Source organism: Engystomops pustulosus, chromosome 1, assembly GCF_040894005.1.
Source record: "Engystomops pustulosus chromosome 1, aEngPut4.maternal, whole genome shotgun sequence".
Classification (NCBI taxonomy): Eukaryota; Metazoa; Chordata; class Amphibia; order Anura; family Leptodactylidae; genus Engystomops; species Engystomops pustulosus.
This window is the reverse complement of record NC_092411.1, coordinates 17,605,775-17,626,303: the sequence shown is the minus strand read 5'-3', so window position 1 is coordinate 17,626,303 and position 20,529 is coordinate 17,605,775. Positions and strand designations below refer to the sequence as shown.

The 20,529-nt window shown below is 45.5% G+C and overlaps 1 protein-coding gene across 2 annotated transcripts; it reads left to right on the top strand.

The window, feature by feature from the left end:
• The first annotated feature begins 205 nt into the window (after positions 1-205).
• SMAD4 (SMAD family member 4) lies at positions 206-17,669 on the top strand. Of its 2 annotated transcripts, none has more exons than XM_072134214.1 (12): positions 206-441; positions 5,226-5,517; positions 6,742-6,916; positions 10,729-10,758; positions 11,040-11,258; positions 12,049-12,168; positions 12,517-12,630; positions 13,147-13,197; positions 13,339-13,522; positions 14,380-14,548; positions 15,512-15,650; positions 15,739-17,669. In XM_072134214.1, the coding sequence occupies exons 2-12, from the start codon at positions 5,278-5,280 to the stop codon at positions 15,948-15,950; spliced, it is 1,653 nt and encodes a 550-aa protein (XP_071990315.1). In that variant the 5' UTR covers positions 206-441; positions 5,226-5,277; the 3' UTR covers positions 15,951-17,669. The 2 variants fall into 2 exon arrangements, with proteins under 2 accessions (XP_071990315.1, XP_071990306.1); XM_072134205.1 differs by having other exon boundaries at positions 207-441; positions 12,514-12,630.
• Positions 17,670-20,529: the final 2,860 nt, after the last annotated feature.

The window sequence follows — 20,529 nt, the reverse complement described above, 5'->3', positions numbered from 1 at the left end:
CATCAGGGATAATCCCCTCATACAAGGCTCGGGCGCTCTCTCTGAGGTAAACCCCGAGTACACTTTTTCCCGCCCATCTCCCAACGAGATACTCCCGTCAATCACGGCTACTCCCCCCGCCCCTTTTTGCATGGTCCACACTTTTCGATTTCCTGCTAGCCACGCCTCCCGCTTCCCGCTAGCTCGTGGTCCCGCCCATCCTGCCCGCTCAGTGTCCCGGATGTAGCCGCTGCTAAGGCTCCTGCGCATGCTCGGCCCCGGAGGGTTTGTTGTCTGCGGCCTGCGCCGCTCCGAGGATCCCGGGAGGAGAAGACGAGCTCCTGCCCTCACAGGGCGGCTGGACGACGGTGTAGTCTGCGTTGTCGGGGCTCGGGCAGGAGCGGTCGCTAGGCCTGTCTGCAGCGCCGTGTCCTGAGGAATCCGCTGTCCTGCTGGAAGAGGGTAACGCCGGGGGAGGGGTCCGGGCCTGAGCCGCAGCTCTAAGGGCCTGCGGCTTCATACGATCTGATCGCATGCCCCGACCAGATTGTATGACGATCTGATCTGACATCTCACCTTGTTGCAGTCAGATCTGTTTGGCCCCTATAGTGTCCTCTCCAGGGGCCCCTTAAATTCATATATTTTGACAAAATATTCCGAATTTTGAATGATTTATTATTACTTTCTGTTGTAAGCTGGCTGCTGATGGGTGCTCTCCTAGAGTGATCATGATAAGCTGGGTGCTGATGGGTGCTCTCCTAGAGTGATCATGATGAGCTGGGTGCTGATAGGTGCTCTCCTAGAGTGATCATAATAAGCTGGGTGCTGATAGGCGCTCTCCTAGAGCGATCATAATAAGCTGGGTGCTGATGGGTGCTCTCCTAGAGCGATCATAATAAGCTGGGTGCTGATAGGTGCTCTCCTAGAGCGATCATAATAAGCTGGGTGCTGATGGGTGCTCTCCTAGAGTGATCACAATAAGCTGGGTGCTGATGGGTGCTCTCCTAGAGCGATCATAATAAGCTGGGTGCTGATAGGTGCTCTCCTAGAGCGATCATAATAAGCTGGGTGCTGGGGTGTAGGCGAGAGAGGGTTAATCATACTTCTACCATGTTCAAGATCTCTGCAGAGAACGGATTATTGTTTACATTCGAGCCCCTCTGTACTCAGATCAGGGGGTCCCTATCTGTGCCTCCTGCCAATGAGCTGATTGGGGGTACTCTGGGTTACCCCAATACCTGGCAGTGCTAGCCCCTTTTTGGTGCCCTCACACCCATTTCGTTTCTTTTTTGTTTTATTTTCTACAGAATTTTGCACACTTATTTTGGATCTGATATTGAGGGATGTACAGATCCTCTGCACTGACAGCGCCACATCATTCTGCAGGTTATGTGTAGCATTGCAGCTCAGCTCTATTCTTTATCCTATAGAACAGCTGCAATACCCCACACAGCCTGAGGACATGTGTGGCGCTGTCATCAACAACTTTCCAATTGGGGGGGTGTATGTGGATTTGTCGTACCCATTTAAAGAGGCATTGATGACTTGTAATATGCCATTCCTGCTTGGATGCTTGAAGGGGTATTCGGTGTCAGTGGGATTGTTGCCTTACCTTGTCATGTGATTCGCATATTGAATCCAGGGATGTCCATTATTAATACGGCCCATGATGTTGATGTTTCACTTGTGTAGCCAGTTTTGGGGGTAGTGGATGGCAATATATGGCTGTACGATGAAGGTGGGTGCATTAGCTACACCTTGGGGGTGTGTGTGTGTGGGGGGGAGTTTTGGCCCTCACCCTGTCTGCTCCCATTTGTATGACCGACAGATGACCTGTGACCTCCCTGGTGACATCTGGTATTGGGAGGCTAATATTATGACCATCTGTAATGATAAGACAGTAACGGCTCCCCGGGGGGCGCTCTACATCACTCTAACCGCCAGCTGCCATTGCTTCAGTTACTTACATTGTATCTGTTGGGATTTGGTTATACAGGGGTCAGGTGGTCCCCCTATAACTCCCCCATACTCGTGCACCCTGAGGGGAGTATCCGATGCCGGACCCTGTAGTGGAGGATAAATGAATCGGACATTCTGAAACTTTGCAGCTTGATCCTGATTTTCCCAGAAACAGATTCCAGTTATTAAAGGTGAAGTCAGGCATCAGATTATTAGTATTATTAAAGGGATCAGATCAGTGGAGTTCTACAGCGCCGTCCCAGATACTGAGGAGGCTTCATCGTTTACTTTGGTGATCGGTAAATGCCCCTTGGATCACCTCTAATACCTGTATGTGTCTCTGTTAAATGGATTCTGTGCCCCCTCACTGATGCCTGGAGTATGCCCCCCCCCCTAATAGGATAGACCAAGGATGTCCACAATGTATATGCTGTCAGTATTCCCATGATGTATCTTATGTATCCACTCTGTGACATCTGTGACACTACAAGTGCCTTGTAGTATCATCATGTTTACATTAAATTAAAGGGGTTCTCCACCTCTCGTCTATCCTTTAGTAAGACTATCAATATTTAGCCAGGGGGTGTCTGACCACCTATGCCCCTACTAATCGGCCACAGTCCTGTGGGGAAGTCCTATCCTTAGCCTAGACCAGTGATGGCGAACCTTTTAGAGGCCGAGTGCCCAAACTACAACCAAGACCCACTTATTTGTCGGAAAGTGCCAACACAGAAATGTAATTTGTGATTTATACTCCCTGCTCTGTCACAGTTTTCATTGATACCAGCGCCTGAGGACACCAATAAAGCAGAAAATAGTCCCAGGTAGAGCTGTCACTTTAAAATAGCTCTGTGCACAGCAAGTCCTGGGCTGTCTGGGACTGCAGGAAGATACCCGGAGTCATCTCTGGTGATGGCCCGGGTGCCCACAGAAAGGGCTCTGAGTGCCACCTCTGGCACCAGTGCCATAGGTTCGCCACCACTGGCCTAGACCATTAGTATTAGATTATGGGGGTCTGACAGTCAGTGCTTTCTAGAAAAAAAATAAAAGGGACCATGCCATGGCCTAGCACTTTCTTTTTGGTGATGGTAGTGCCTGGTATTGCAGATTCATCAAAAATTGTTTGCTCCAAGATGTAATACCAGGCCAAGCCCATCAACAAAAGGACAGCGCTGTGTATGGGAAAACTAATAAAAAGTTTGTTAATATTTGTGTATTTAAATCAATAAAATAAATGTTAATGGGAAAGATCTAATCTGAATGGCCTGTATCTGGAGATCCCCCTTAAAGGGCTTTTCCAAAAATGAGGTATTCCTCAAATAGATAATAAAATGATTCTCATCAGGGCCAACGGGTTCTGGCAATATCTTTTCATGGGGTGAGGGTATCACCTAGACCAGTGATGGCGAACCTTTTAGATGCTGACTTTGGATTATCATTGTAGCTTCCTTCTAGGGTTTTGGACTGCCTGGGACTGCAAGAGACCTTGAGTCCTGTCTGGCGAACTCTGCGCTGGGGTCATGGCACGGGTGCCCATAAAAAGGGCTCTGAGTGCCACCTCTGGCACCCGTGCCATAGGTTCCCAACCACTGAGCTAGACTATGCCCGTGACCTCTGTGCCAATCTCTGTCCTTAGTGGTCTTTCCCCCCTTTTTGGCCACAGAGTCCGGGGATTGGCTAAGCTCTTGCCTACGTAGTGTAAGATGGGAGCAGAAGCCATGACAAATAGAGAGAACTAGTACAGGCAGTCCCCGGGTTACATACAAGATAGGTTCTGTAGGTTTGTTCTTAAGTTGAATTTTTATGTAAGTCGGAACCGTATACTTTATTATTGTAACCCCAGTTAAAAATGTTTTGGTCTCTGTGACAATTGGATTTTAAAAATGTTGGATTGTCATAAGAACCAGGATAAACAATAAATGTTAATTACAGACACCTGTGATAACTGTTATAGCTGATTATTGTAGCCTAGGACTAAAGTACAGTAACTTACCAACATCCAGAGGTCTATTTGTAACTAGGGGACGTATGTAAGTCAGGTGTTCTTAAGTAGGGGACCGCCTGTATATATAATCAGCCCCTTCAGGATTATCTTTCAGAATCTCTGCCCGCCCCTTTAATTCAGATCCTGTGCGTCCGCCATAAATGACTGTGATAGGAATAGCTGCGGAAACTTGACCCGAATCCTCATCCCAGTGTAATGTGACAGCTCTGCGGCCGAGGAGTGACATAAGGCAGCATGGATGGCTTCATACTCCCATAGGATACAACACTTCAGGCCCATTAAGGTATCAGGTTCTGAGCAGCGGGTCTGTCCTCCTAATGTGACGTGTCACCCGCTGACCCCCCCATCTATGACATGAAGCGATGCGTCCCGTAGCGGTAAGGGTTAATGTCCGCAGCGGGCTTAGCTCTGTCAGAGCTGTTTCCCGCGCTGTTATTCTTGGCCGGACAAAGCAGAATTTTCCGTGTTGTGTTTGTTTATGGATTGATGAGAGATGAGAGGGGGCGAGGCGGGGGGCACGTGATCAGCATTGTCTACGACTTGGATGATCTGCAGTGTCAGATCAGTGAGATGTGATGTGGTTGTCTATAAATCGCCCATCACGTGGAGTAAAATCTGAAAGATACCCCCCCACGAGGACTGCAGATCCCTGGTTTCATGTGGCTAAGGCCTCTTGAAATAAGGAGCTAAAGTGTTATGACCCCATGTTTCCAGGGGTAGATTTTGCTGCAAATTTTGACCCTTTACATTTTCAATTCCTTGACATTTTCCAGATCTCTGCTTGCTGTCAGCGACAGAGACCCCTACTGTGTAATCATAACTTTATGCATATTGTTAGTAATGGTAGCACATTGATATATGGAATTATATTCTAGGATTGTAGCTCTTTCAGGTGTATGGGAGTGGGTCCTCACACTGCTGTGCTCTGTATTCTTTGCAGCCATTGTCAGGTATTGTCCCTGGAGAGATGTGCACCGTTTGTAGCAGCAGGGCTGTGAAACATTTATGTATTTATATTCCATGATTGTTACTTCTCCAAGTGCAATGGGTCATGTACTAACACTGCTGTGCTCTTAGCTCTCTGCATTGAACTGCTCCACAGCCCCTCCCCTTTCCTCTAGGTAAAAGCTGCAGTAAACTTCTGCTACTTCAGCAGTCACCCAGAATGCAGGGGTGGGACATCAGAGTTCAATGCAGAGAGTTAAGAGCGCAGCAGTGTGAGGACAGACATTTCGGCAGGATCCTGGTGTAGCTGATTTCTGTGATTTTCCTCTGTTTGTAGGCTGAAGGGCTGACACATTGACCTGAGAAGAGAGTCCCATTGTTGTGACAACATGTCCATCACCAACACCCCCACCAGCAATGACGCCTGTCTGAGCATCGTCCACAGCTTGATGTGCCACCGCCAGGGAGGGGAGAGCGAGACATTTGCTAAGCGAGCCATCGAGAGCTTGGTGAAGAAGCTGAAGGAGAAGAAGGATGAGTTGGACTCGCTGATCACCGCCATAACTACCAACGGAGCGCACCCCAGCAAATGTGTTACCATCCAGAGAACCCTAGACGGGCGGCTCCAGGTAAGCGCTTACCATGCATCACCGCCAGCCTTTGGTGCAGAGTAGACAACACTGGATCAGAGTAGAAATGATCCAAGGCCACCCCTTTAAGGCCAGGGACATAGCGCGGCATTGTGTTAGCAATACAGAGGATGACCTCTACTCAATGACACAGGAAAATTAAACCTAACAAATAGTCTCCCACTGTTGGATAGACCTAAAATATTGATGAACTGTTCTTAAATAAGGTCATCAGTATCTGATCAGCAGGGTACCTGGCACTGGGGGCCTCTGGAGGTGGCAGTGGCGGCGTGGTGAGCTCTTCTCCTGTGTCTTAGGCCAGTGACTTCTCGTGCCTGCTTGTGGCTCAGTCCTATTCAAGTGAATTGATTTGTAAAGCGCTGAGAAGTTTGATGGTGTTATATAAAGATTACTATTATGTGAATGGGGCCAAGCTGCAATCTAATCACCACCACTATATGATGCAGCAGGATGGTGGTCCCATACTCCACACAACATACGTTCCTCTCACAAATAAAACTTGTAATCCAGCTTGTAGGTAGCTTTAGTAATTCTTTATTGGAGCAAAATACAATATATCCAAGGTTGCAATTTATTCCAACATGTCAACACGTTTCAGACAGGTACACTGTCCTTAATCCTAGCTGAATATACGTTCCTCTCTCTGTTCCCGTATTTTTAAAATGGTAAATGATGCAGTGAATCGCAACGTTACGGTATATTAATCATATGTGATTTACAGTAGGGTCCGTCATGGTGTCAGTCCATATGTCCTATAGAATAACAGCGCCTGATAAAGCCTCTGACACAGGGCACAGGTCAAAGTACCCAAACCCCCCCCTGTTGTGTCTCTAGCGGCGGATATATTGTTAAGATCCATCAGGTGGATGTGACAGAGCGCTGCAACTTCTGCCGAGGTTGTCACCAGTGGTCACATTAGTTCCATTTAGTTCTTTGGTCTTGTGACCACATATCCTGTCCTGACACATGGTGATCCTCATGTCATAAGCAGTTAATTACTTGGGCCCCACTCGGCTGGTCATCCCAAACATCTCAGGCACGTGTTGAGTGGTTTCTGAATGAAAAAGTAGCCATCTACTACTTTAATAAAAGGCAGTAAAATGACAATTTCCCCCCTAGTTTTGCTCTGTAGTTTTCAGGCGTGGGGATTTAGGAGTCCCTTCTGTGCTCTGGCAGTAACACACAGTCCATGCTCTCTTGCAGGTGGCTGGCAGGAAAGGTTTCCCCCACGTCATCTATGCTCGTCTCTGGCGATGGCCGGATCTTCACAAGAATGAACTGAAACATGTGAAATATTGTCAGTATGCTTTTGATCTGAAGTGCGACAGTGTGTGTGTCAATCCTTATCACTACGAGCGTGTTGTGTCCCCAGGAATAGGTAAGAAACCCATGCGTTGTTTCATCAGTGCAATTTGTCCATACTAATTAGTTGTCTCTCCATACGGGTCAAGATAACGGTACTGTCTGCTCCTGCATCATGTACATGGAGGCACATACACACGGCAGTACTATCTGTACCTACTTCATATACAGAGAGACAGAGGCAGTACTATCTGTACCCAAATCATTTACACAGACGTGGAGGCAGTACTATCTGTACCCAAATCATTTACACAGACGTGGAGGCAGTACTGTCTGTACCTACATTATTTACACAGACGTGGAGGCAGTACTGTCTGTACCTACATCATTTACACAGACGTGGAGGCTGTACTGTCTGTACCTACATCATTTACACAGACGTGGAGGCTGTACTGTCTGTACCTACATCATTTATACAAACGTGGAGGCAGTGCTGTCTGTATCTACATCATTTACACAGATGTGGAGGCAGTACTGTCTGTACCTACATCATTTATACAGACGTGGAGGCAGCGCTGTCTGTATCTACATCATTTACACAGATGTGGAGGCTGTACTGTCTGTACCTACATCATTTACACAGACGTGGAGGCAGTACTGTCTGTACTTACATCATTTACACAGATGTGGAGGCAGTACTGTCTGTACTTACATCATTTACACAGACGTGGAGGCTGTACTGTCTGTACCTACATCATTTACACAGACGTGGAGGCAGTACTGTCTGTACTTACATCATTTACACAGACGTGAAGGCAGTACTGTCTGTACCTACATCATTTACACAGACGTGAAGGCAGTACTGTCTGTACCTACATCATTTACACAGACGTGGAGGCTGTACTGTCTGTACCTACATCATTTACACAGACGTGGAGGCAGTACTGTCTGTACTTACATCATTTACACAGACGTGAAGGCAGTACTGTCTGTACCTACATCATTTACACAGACGTGGAGGCAGTACTGTCTGTACTTACATCATTTACACAGACGTGAAGGCAGTGCTGTCTGTATCTACATCACTTACACAGACGTGGAGGCAGTGCTGTCTGTACTTACATTATTTACACAGACGTGGAGGCTGTACTGTCTGTACCTGCATCATTTACACAGACGTGGAGGCTGTACTGTCTGTACCTACATCATTTACACAGACGTGAAGGCAGTGCTGTCTGTATCTACATCACTTACACAGACGTGGAGGCTGTACTGTCTGTACTTACATCATTTACACAGATGTGGAGGCAGTACTGTCTGTACTTACATCACTTACACAGATGTGGAGGCAGTACTGTCTGTACCTAAATCACTTACACAGATGTGGAGGCTGTACTGTCTGTACTTACATAATTTACACAGATGTGGAGGCAGTACTGTCTGTACCTGCATCATTTACACAGACGTGGAGGCAGTACTGTCTGTACCTGCATCATTTACACAGACGTGAAGGCAGTACTGTCTGTACCTGCATCATTTACACAGACGTGAAGGCAGTACTGTCTGTACCTGCATCATTTACACAGACGTGAAGGCAGTACTGTCTGTACCTGCATCATTTACACAGACGTGAAGGCAGTACTGTCTGTACCTGCATCATTTACACAGACGTGAAGGCAGTACTGTCTGTACCTGCATCATTTACACAGACGTGAAGGCAGTACTGTCTGTACCTGCATCATTTACACAGACGTGAAGGCAGTACTGTCTGTACCTGCATCATTTACACAGACGTGAAGGCAGTACTGTCTGTACCTGCATCATTTACACAGACGTGAAGGCAGTACTGTCTGTACCTGCATCATTTACACAGACGTGAAGGCAGTACTGTCTGTACCTGCATCATTTACACAGACGTGGAGGCAGTACTGTCTGTACCTGCATCATTTACACAGACGTGGAGGCAGTACTGTCTGTACCTGCATCATTTACACAGACGTGGAGGCAGTACTGTCTGTACCTGCATCATTTACACAGACGTGGAGGCAGTACTGTCTGTACCTGCATCATTTACACAGACGTGGAGGCTGTACTGTCTGTACCTGCATCATTTACACAGACGTGGAGGCTGTACTGTCTGTACCTACATCATTTACACAGATGTGAAGGCAGTGCTGTCTGTATCTACATCACTTACACAGACGTGGAGGCTGTACTGTCTGTACCTGCATCATTTACACAGACGTGAAGGCAGTACTGTCTGTACCTGCATCATTTACACAGACGTGAAGGCAGTACTGTCTGTACCTGCATCATTTACACAGACGTGAAGGCAGTACTGTCTGTACCTGCATCATTTACACAGACGTGGAGGCAGTACTGTCTGTACCTGCATCATTTACACAGACGTGGAGGCAGTACTGTCTGTACCTGCATCATTTACACAGACGTGGAGGCTGTACTGTCTGTACCTACATCATTTACACAGACGTGAAGGCAGTGCTGTCTTTATCTACATCACTTACACAGACGTGGAGGCTGTACTGTCTGTACCTGCATCATTTACACAGACGTGAAGGCAGTACTGTCTGTACCTGCATCATTTACACAGACGTGAAGGCAGTACTGTCTGTACCTGCATCATTTACACAGACGTGAAGGCAGTACTGTCTGTACCTGCATCATTTACACAGACGTGAAGGCAGTACTGTCTGTACCTGCATCATTTACACAGACGTGAAGGCAGTACTGTCTGTACCTGCATCATTTACACAGACGTGGAGGCAGTACTGTCTGTACCTGCATCATTTACACAGACGTGGAGGCTGTACTGTCTGTACCTACATCATTTACACAGACGTGGAGGCAGTACTGTCTGTACTTACATCATTTACACAGACGTGGAGGCAGTACTGTCTGTACTTACATCATTTACACAGACGTGGAGGCAGTACTGTCTGTACTTACATCATTTACACAGACGTGGAGGCTGTACTGTCTGTACCTACATCATTTACACAGACGTGGAGGCAGTACTGTCTGTACTTACATCATTTACACAGACGTGGAGGCAGTACTGTCTGTACTTACATCATTTACACAGACGTGGAGGCAGTACTGTCTGTACTTACATCATTTACACAGACGTGGAGGCAGTACTGTCTGTACTTACATCATTTACACAGACGTGGAGGCTGTACTGTCTGTACCTGCATCATTTACACAGACGTGGAGGCTGTACTGTCTGTACCTGCATCATTTACACAGACGTGGAGGCTGTACTGTCTGTACCTGCATCATTTACACAGACGTGGAGGCTGTACTGTCTGTACCTGCATCATTTACACAGACGTGGAGGCTGTACTGTCTGTACCTACATCATTTACACAGACGTGAAGGCAGTGCTGTCTGTATCTACATCACTTACACAGACGTGGAGGCTGTACTGTCTGTACCTACATCATTTACACAGACGTGAAGGCAGTGCTGTCTGTATCTACCTTTCTGTACGTATCTTTAATCAGAACCTGCTTTCCCATAGCAAGATGTCCAACACATCACATTGATATCTTTTTATGTCATAACCGCCTCTTGTTGTGGGAACATATTTTTATTTAAAAAAAATGTTGAATTTATTATTTCGACTTCTAAGAAGAGCTATAACCGGAAGCTCTTACAGATGTAGATTTACTTCACATGTTTATGATGGGTAACAGAAGAGGTCGACGTCCCATCCACAAATTGATGATTTACGTTATATGAAAAGTTTTTCTTTTAGTTTGTTTTATTTGTTGTTGTTCTGAAATTCATTTACACAGATTACATCTCAAATATAAATGGAACTATTTTGCTTATTGTAATGATGCAACTTTTTTTTTTCTTCCTCAGACTTGTCGGGACTGACCATTCAAAGTACAGGTAAATAATTTCTTATGAGTGCAGCTATTGGTCCATAGGTGTAAATCTGAGCTCCATCACTATGATGCTGATTACTAGGGTCTTATCCATGGTCAGGCATAGATTGTGTGTGCCGTAGTGACCTACAGGCTGTGGCAAGACTACAACTCCCAGCATTACATCTTTTTTTTATGGAGAAACACCGAGCACAAAGCAACATCTGACAACTTAAACAGACTAAATGGTGAGATGACCTTTAAACTTAATTCATGTGATAAATAATTTGTCTCCCTGTGTCACAGCTCCGTCTAGCTTACTGGTGAAGGACGAGTACGGCCATGACTATGTGGAAGGACAGCAGAGCATCTCCTCTTCTGACGGACACTCGATACAGACCATCCAGCACCCACCGAGCAACAGGTCCTCAAGCGAGAGCTACAGCAACCCGTCACTGCTGGCATCGAGTGAGCCCAGCACTCCCAATGCCTCCTCCTTCTCCAGCATCCCTGTCCCCTCAACAAGTGGGTGTCAAATATAAATTCGTATTGGGTAGTAGGGGAGATATATATTTTATGCCTGCCACTGATGTTACATGTATGCTAACAAGTCACAGGTATACACGGTGCTCGTGTGACCTTTGCAAAGTTGTTTGTGTCAGGAGGATGCATGGTGGTGAGACTGTGCCTCCTATTGCTTTATAATTTGTCCAAAAAACAGACCTGGAGTCCGTGCACTTAATTCATCATGAGGAGTCAGGCACAGAAAGATCCAGACTGAATTTTAACGAGTTGTCCCAAGTTTAGACGATAACTAGGTGATCAGGAAGGGTCTGACTTCTGAGACCTCCACCCAATGCTAGAACAGGACCCCTAAATATGGAGATTGGGGTTCCCGTGCTCACTAAATGGTTAGGGCGGCAGGTGCAGCATGCGTCTTGCCGCTGTATTCTATTCTTGGAGATACCTGATCACTATGCTCAGCTATCGCAGGCCCTCATAGTCCATGAATTGAGTGGCAGAGCCTGGGTAATATAAGTGTGATGTGAGTGGTTGTTCTTCTCTAGTAAAGGCAGGCAGTAGGTTCCTTGTAGCGTCCATCCATTCATCGCTTGGTTTCTACAGTTAGTGAAGTGTAACTTCATACAACACCTATACCACTAGAACCCCTTGCATCTCCTTGCATCCTAGATGTTTTATGGTCCGTGGCTCTGGCTTATTACTGTTTTGCAAGGAGGAAATTGATGCATGAAAAGAGTTGATAAAGCTATTGTGAAAAAATTCAGTATCGATCCTGCATATTCTCTGCCCCCAGGTCAGCCCACCAGTTTACTGGCAGCATCGCACGGTGAGGGACTGCTGCAGATCGCCTCCGTGCCACCTCAGGGGACACAACAGAACGGCTTCAACGCTCAGCCAGCCACGTATCATCACAGTAAGTGGCTGCAAACTCTCCCAACAGTTTATAAAACACTCAATGCTGGTTACAGAGGGAGTCCATGTATAAACAATCATCTTCCTCCTCACTTAGCAGGAAGAGTTTATGCTAAATTTACTTTGAATAAATAACTTCCCCTAATGTGTAACATCCCTTATCATTGACCTATTCAACATGGCTCCTCTTACTTTTCATGACCCCTCATCCCAGAGGTGAATAACCCTCCTAAACATCTACAAACAAAATCTCCTTTAAAGCCATTTCATACTCCGCCATGACTGCTCCTGCCTGAGACATATTACAAGGGCCGGTATTATAACCATATTCTGTGTGATGTTTTAGTAGACAGTACCACAACCTGGACTGGAAGTAGAACCGCACCTTACACCCCCAATATGTCTCACCACCAGAACGGACATCTTCAGCATCATCCACCCATGCCCCATCCTGGACATTACTGTAAGTTTTACCTTCCAATATTTTTTTCTTCTTCTTTTTATTTTATTTTTTCTTCATTGATCAGAATCATACACTTTTCTTTTTCTCACTTAATTCTGCCATTTTCAGCCTCTCTAGTAATTGATTTGCTGCCAGGGTTAAGGTTAATGGTCGTTAGTCTTGTGTAGTCGCCCAATGTGGTTGTATATTTATTTATTTTTTTTAAATGAAACCAAACACGTTGTGTATTTATAACCTTAAAGCCCTGTAGATGAGTCTATGTAACATATGGCAAAGTTGGTTCTGATAAGCTCACTACAGATTTACCAGTCCAAATACAATAACCTGAACAGAGTGTGTCCGCTCATTTGAGTCATGCCGGTAAATCTGACCTGATCGATGGTCAATGGACCCCTCTATTGTTGATGGGGAATGGCGCTTAGTTGCCGGGTGTTTTTTTTTTAGTTTTATGGTTATATATACATGTTCATAATTTCCTTGGTGTTCTCTCAAGTAACTAAATCTTTGGCTTTTTAGGGCCGGTGCATAATGAGCTCGCCTTCCAGCCTCCGATATCCAATCATCCAGGTCAGTCAACGCTTTATAGCCGTGTTTTAGGAGAATGTAGAAGAAAGTTGAGTTATGGTTGGTTACCGAGGACAGCTGGAACGGTTAAACATGTCTGATAGATCTTCCCCCATTGACTTCTTTCCTCTCTCTATGGCACAGCTCCGGAGTATTGGTGCTCAATCGCATACTTTGAAATGGATGTTCAGGTGGGAGAAACCTTCAAAGTCCCATCCAACTGCCCCATAGTGACCGTGGACGGCTATGTGGACCCATCTGGTGGGGATCGCTTCTGCTTGGGACAGTTGTCCAACGTTCACAGGACAGAAGCCATTGAGAGAGCAAGGTAATGAATGTAAAGTCCATATATGTGTCCGATGATGTAGAAGAAAATATGGATATCAATTAATGGAAATCTACCATCATGATAAACCGGGGACACTAACTCATAGATCCAGACACTGTGATTGTGGAAATATTCTTATATTTCACTGATGCAGGACAGACGCCTAGAGCAGGAGGATACTGAGGACTATGAGGTTTGTTGTAGAAAACTTTTGGCGGTTGTAGCCCAGTCATCTGAACCCATGCACCTGCTGCAGATACATTCCCATTCATAGGTGTGGAAAAAGTTACAGACAGTTCTGCAACTAAACCTCTACATGTAAATATCCCCTTTACATACATATTTAGCCTTATGGGGTATTACAGGACTGTATAGCTTGGTATTGCAAATCTGTCCCATTCACCTAGATAAGACTAAGCTGTAGTGAAGGGACTTGACTTGCTTCCCCCCTCCTTCCCTTCCAAGATGACCCCCTCCCCCATCCTCACCTGTTCCTGCACAGTATAACAACATGTGATGCTACAGCACTGTGGGGCTCTGGTGTCATCCCAGGAGCCCTTCAGGCTTATAAGCATAATTGTAAAAGTTGATTTTTGATGGAAGGAGGCCATGGATAACAAATATAATTAGATTACCACAGTCCCAGTGCCTGGATCTATGAGTAATGTCCCTGGTTTATGCATTTAGGTGCATTGAATAATTCTTTATTACGTAAACTGAAATACTGATCAAAGAAAACTTTAAGGGTATGAGATTTTTTTTTTATTTTATAGGTTTTCTTTCTCCAGGTAAAAGTTGTCAATGTTTGTTGTTAGTTGTTAAGCCAATGATTAATGCGTACATTTCCTTGCCCACAGGTTACACATAGGGAAGGGAGTGCAGCTGGAGTGTAAAGGAGAAGGTGACGTCTGGGTGCGGTGTCTCAGCGATCATGCGGTGTTTGTACAGAGCTACTACCTGGATAGAGAGGCAGGACGGGCACCAGGGGACGCAGTACACAAGATCTATCCCAGCGCTTACATTAAAGTAAGTAGAACTTGGCGTGTTTGACAGCCTGGTCATCAGCTAGACATGACTTTTATTTTTTATTTATATCAGTCACGTTATTTAACTTGAAAAGTCTGAGCGACCGGACCAGACTCAGCTGCTCCCCTGTATATGAAACTGTTTGATATACTTGATAAGTTTTAACTACTCATAAAGGCCCAGTCTCTCTTAAATCGTCCGCCTTTTATCCGACCTCGCAGATTTGATATTTAGTAGCTATCCTAAAAGGAAATCTATCATCATGATAAACCAGGGGCACAGCCTGTGAAGCTACAGCAGGGAGGGGCTCTGGTAAGTACCGTCAAAGCCCTTCAGGCTCGTTGGCATAATTTTAAAAGTTGGTTTGTTGGAAGGACAGAGGCCATGGATAACAAATATAAGAAGATACCACAGTCCCGGTGCCTGGATCTATGAGTAATGTCCCTGGTTTATCAGGATGGGTTTTAATGGTAGTTTTCCTTTAAGACATTAAAGGATTAACTGGTGTTCTTGGTTTTAAAACTGATCCCTTATCCTTGCATACCTTATGTCAGATTTGTGGGGGTCTGGCAAGTCTGCCCATCAATCGTTGTGCAGCATTTTTATAAGCTTTGCTTTACAGGCAAGTCCCCTCCATTTGTCATGTGACCTGGTTACAGCTTAGTCCTATGTAAGTGGAGCTGAGTTGTAATACCAATAACAGGCACTTATCAGTTTACGGTGGTGTGCCTGGTGATCATTGACTCCTCTCTGCTTTGTGCCAGTCCTGTAATACGCCATAAGGCTAGAGATACATGTAAAGGGGATATTCACATGCAGAAGTTTAGTTCCTCACATGTGGAGGGGGTTGTGTCTCAGCAGGTGAATGCATTCAGATGATTGGGGCAGAACTTTGTTCGGCATCTTTGTAGCACATTACAGTTTCTACAACATCTCTCATATCTCTGTATCCTCGGGCTCTAGGTGTTTGACCTGCGTCAGTGTCATAGACAGATGCAGCAGCAGGCGGCCACAGCGCAGGCAGCAGCAGCAGCCCAGGCGGCGGCGGTAGCTGGGAACATACCGGGACCAGGATCTGTGGGTGGCATCGCACCAGCCATCAGTAAGTGACTCCCATCATAATGGACCGGAAGCAAAGCAAGGTCTGTAAAAACTTACCAAACCTTTTTTTCTTTCTTGCTTTTCGTCAGGTCTCTCTGCCGCCGCAGGGATCGGGGTCGATGACTTGCGGAGACTTTGTATCCTGAGGATGAGCTTTGTGAAGGGCTGGGGTCCGGATTACCCGAGACAGAGTATAAAGGAGACCCCCTGCTGGATAGAGATTCACTTACACCGCGCTCTGCAGCTCCTGGATGAGGTCCTCCACACCATGCCCATCGCGGACCCCCAGCCCTTGGACTGATGAGCAGGAAACCCCCTTCTTCAAATGTATGGCTTTACATTGTCTAATGGCGGACCCCAGTCATTATTTGTAATCATGAAAATATATATAAATAGATATATATATATATATAAATATATGCACATATCTTCTCCCGCTTACTGCAAGGCAGGGTGGAATCCAACGGTTCCTTTTTTTTTTTTTTGCCTGTTTTTATTTTGTTTTCAGCATTTTTGTATATTTTTCTTAAATTTTGCTGTGGAATCAACCTTGAGGCCTGGCGACCGCTGGATGTCTGCGGTGAAGGTGCCTTGTGCAGGGACTGGGAAGATTATTTTTAACCCCCTAGGTTCTGCAGCAATCATCATTTGGAGCATTAGCATCTGCCATGAAGGCACCTACACTAAACGCAGCCCAGGTGAAACATGGAGCAGATCCTAATCGTAAGAAGAGGTTTCATCCTTTTTATTATAATTTTCTGCCCTCCCCTGTGTAATCAGTGAATAAAGTGAAGGAACATACGGTTTTAAAGGGACACCAAAACCTTCAAAATTTTCTCCCACCACAGACTCGGGACAATGATAATATTCTTTATATAGTCTCGGGATTGGGGTTAATTATCCCAGCCCTGGTGGTCTGTAGGAGGTCTGACCTCTCTATAAACCTCTTTCCCGCCAAACTCTATGATGCGATTTCTTGCACGTTACCAAATACACTAAGCAAAATCTCAGTGAAATTCCTGAGGTTCAGATCAAAAATGTTTTTTTTTTTTATATTAATTTATTGATATTGTGTCTGTGAGGTGTAAGGCACGTCCTGCCTCTGTGCCTCCATGCTTCACAAGGCTACGTCTCCTTTAAACTGTTTTATACCCCTTTTTCTCTTCTTACAAGGCCAGTAAATGGTTAAAATCGACTTCCTATAGGTCCCGATACGGATTGCTCTGACCATTGGAATAACAGGTGATATAAAGTATCACCATGTACATCACGTCTTCACCCAGCTTTCCCAAACCTCTGAAATCTGAATGGTCTGTAGTGCTGAGCTATAGGGTCAATTGTGTCATAAGTTTAGACTTGTCTATTACTTAAAGGGGTTGTCTACATGTCCATGGCTCAGTTCCTATTCAAGTCCATGGTACCGAGCTGTAATACCAGTCACCACCACTGTACAATGTACTTCTGTACAATGTGCTTGATAGGAAGTGGAAAAAACTGGACCACCCTTTTAAGGAACTTTTTACTAGTTATTAAGGCTGAAAGGGATAATTTTTATTAATGTTGTAAAATAGGCGGCTACAGTGTCCTATGATTTAGGGGAGGGGGGTTTAAAGGTGAAATATTAGCCCTGGGAAGCAAATTTTTTTTTTTTTATGTTAAACTTTGTAAAAACCAATTTTCACATTTATTGCAAACTCTCTCCTTGTATATACTTTGTATGTTTTTTTTAACCTGTGCTAGTTCCCCTCTAGTGCCGGCCCCTCCCTGAACCTTTACAAATCCATGACATGAAGTTGCGGCCTTGTATATACGAAACGGTCCCGATGATGGGATGTACTCATCAGGGGGACATGTATGCTTTTTATCTAGATAGTAGCACCACGACATACCCCCGATTGCATCATGTGGTTTTTTTTATTTTCTATACGGCAGCAGTTGTAGTGTCTCCATTTGTTGACTTGTAAAGTAGAAAGTGACTTGTGTTCTAACAAATTACTAATTCTCAATAAACATTTTGGTTTATTACAAGCTTTTGGCGCCGTCTTTTCATCACAGGGTGAGCTGCCGCTCTTCCTCTTCTGTAGAGATCACTCGGCACTTTCACCATCATCTACAGATATCATCAATATATGTAGATAACACAGGGTCATCATTCAGCATAGGTAATCAATATGACCCTACTTATCCCCCAACATAGTAACCAATGAATTGGACCCTGTAGTTCTCTAATTTCGTCTTGTATTGGTGATCACTTTGGGACTCTGTCGCACGTGATCTTTTTTGGCGGAGCTGCGCTGCTTTCATGTGTCAGAAATCGGGGGACGGGCTGTCGGATGATCCGACTGATTCGGACTGAGCGCGGGATTTAACTTTCAAATTGTGTTGCAACCAAAGCATTTACATGCACCGGGAAGAAGGTGAACTCCTGCGGACCTGAGCGGGGATGCGACACATGCAGGATATCGGGCGCACGATCTTAGAGACTTGTGGCACAGGGCATTATACACGGACAATGCACTTTCGGTGAACTCCGGGGACCGGGTAAGTAAATGTGCCCCAATGTCTCCAAATGAAAAGTAAACCTCTCCAGGGACAATACTCGGAACAATCAGAATTTGTGGCTTATCCTTATTCCCATGGGAAGATCTGTACAGAAGGCAATGGCTACATGATTTCTCTTTAGAGTCGTCTGTGATGACGGGTTATGATATTTGGCCGACTTCCCGGTGTATTTCTCTGCTGTGTTATAGCGGCCTGACCCTGCACCTCGGACGCTCGGAATCTTTATTCTCCGTCCATTAAAACCCACCGTTAATAATGGGATCCTCTCTCGCCCCCGGACTACAGTATCTGAGGTCGGAAATCTTGGCGTCCTCATGGATGATGCTCTCGGCAAATGTCATCCGCAGAATCGTACGATTTATACGCTTTGTGGCGCTGTATCTCTGCATATATTAATAGGTATAAGGAAAATGTGATGATAATGTGTATGATACAGACAAATATACACAATACACACCCTACAGACATCTCAGGCACCAGATACTCACTGCTATACGTTCCAACCATCCTGGGGGGATGTGTACATTGCAGCGACCAGGAAGACGAGATCTACAAGTAAGAGGGGGGAGCCATAGGAAGGAGATGACTACATAGGGGACATTATATATTGTAGGGGGTCAATAAACATTGATGCTGGAAGGAAGAGTCAAGGGATTTGTTGTGCAGACATCCATAGATCTGCAGCTCTATCCCAATCTGTCTGTTATATGAACAAATATTTGTGCCGTAGACTTGTCAGTCATTAAAAGGGAAAGTCCATTTTTAGGATTCCAATGCTTTAGGCTCCAGCATTTCAGTAAGCTCTTGAGCTCCCCCAAGTGGAGGCTGGAAGCAGGTAGAATTGTAATGTTTAATATCTGCATAACTTTCTATACATCTCTAGACCAGGAGGAGTTACACTAGCTGTTTAGCAGTTTTCCCCTCTGCAGCCTCTATCTGTTATTCTCAGGTGCCTCAGAGCTGCAGGCTGGAGACTAGCTGCTATGATGTCTCCCATACACTGCACACAAAACCTGGAAGAGAATCTTCTCCATAACTTAATCAGCAGGATCATATAGGACTTTATAGAGAAATACTTCCTGTACTGATGGGAGTAAAGCACTTTGGGTGCGATAGAAACTTACTATTATCTCCAGCAGCCTTTGTCTGTGCCCATCCCCACTCACTCCGAAGCATCAGTGGGATCATATAGGACAGTAATGAAGAGTTCTGATGCAAATAAAGCACTTGGGGTGAGATAGAAACTTACTATTATCTCCAGCAGCTTTTGTCTGTGCCCATCCCCACTCATTCCGAAGTATCAGTGGGATCATATAGGACAGTAATGAAGAGTTCTGATGCAAATAAAGCATGTGGGTTGAGATAGAAACTTACTATTATCTCCAGCAGCCTTTGTCTGTGCCCATCCCCACTCACTCCGAAGCATCAGTGGGATCATATAGGACAGTAATGAAGAGTTCTAATGCAAATAAAGCATGTGGGTTGAGATAGAAACTTACTATTATCTCCAGCAGCTTCTAATCTCTTGCTCACAGAAGCTTCAAATAGGTCATAATTATTGAAGTACTGCCCAATACAAGAAATGGAAAGCATCACCATGTCCTCCCCTCATGCAATACGCTGCAGTGGTTTCCGCTAAGCGTATACGCCGCTCACCAGGAGACAGCAGGATGGGAAGACTTCGCTTGTTACGTCTTTCCATCTTTTTTCGGTGGATACAACCTGTAGCGGTCAGGCGGAGCTATGTTTGCCATTATATGTCTAAGTATATGCTTAGCGTATCCATCGGGAGCTTTCATGACATATACGCTGAGCGTAAACATTTTGGGCCAGATTTACTTACCCGGTCCATTCGCGATCCAGCGGCGCGTTCTGTGTGGAGGATTCGGGTCCGGCAGGGATTCACTAAGGTAGTTCCTCCGACGTCCACCAGGTGTCGCTGCTGCGCTGAAGACCATCGGAACGCACTGAAGTTCACCAAGCTATCCTGGGTGAAGGTAAGCGCGAGTCCAGCAACACTTTTTTTTTTTTAAATGCGGCAGTTTTTCCGAATCTGTCTAGTTTTCATACGGCCACGCCCCCAACCCCCCCCCTTCCCGATTTCCGTCGGATGCATGCCGGCGCCACAATCCGATCACGTGCGCCAAAATCCCGCGGCAATACAGGGAAAGTCGGCGCAAATCGGAAATATTCGGGTAACACGTCGGTAAAACGCGAATCGGGCCCTTAGTAAATGACCCCCTATGTGTGACGTTGTTTGCCATCTTCTGGGCAAGAGGGAAAATCTTCACTGGAATGTTCACTTTTCACCAGGAGAT

What these genes read in the sequence shown, in the direction of transcription:
- SMAD4 (XM_072134205.1), top strand. Translation starts at nt 5,278, where the DNA reads ATGTCCATCACCAACACCCCCACCAGCAATGACGCCTGTCTGAGCATC. An exon ending in GAAGCCATTGAGAGAGCAAG is followed by an intron (nt 13,523 to 14,379) that starts GTAATGAATGTA and finishes CCTTGCCCACAG; the next exon opens with GTTACACATAGGGAAGGGAG. An exon ending in ATCCCAGCGCTTACATTAAA is followed by an intron (nt 14,549 to 15,511) that starts GTAAGTAGAACT and finishes CTCGGGCTCTAG; the next exon opens with GTGTTTGACCTGCGTCAGTG.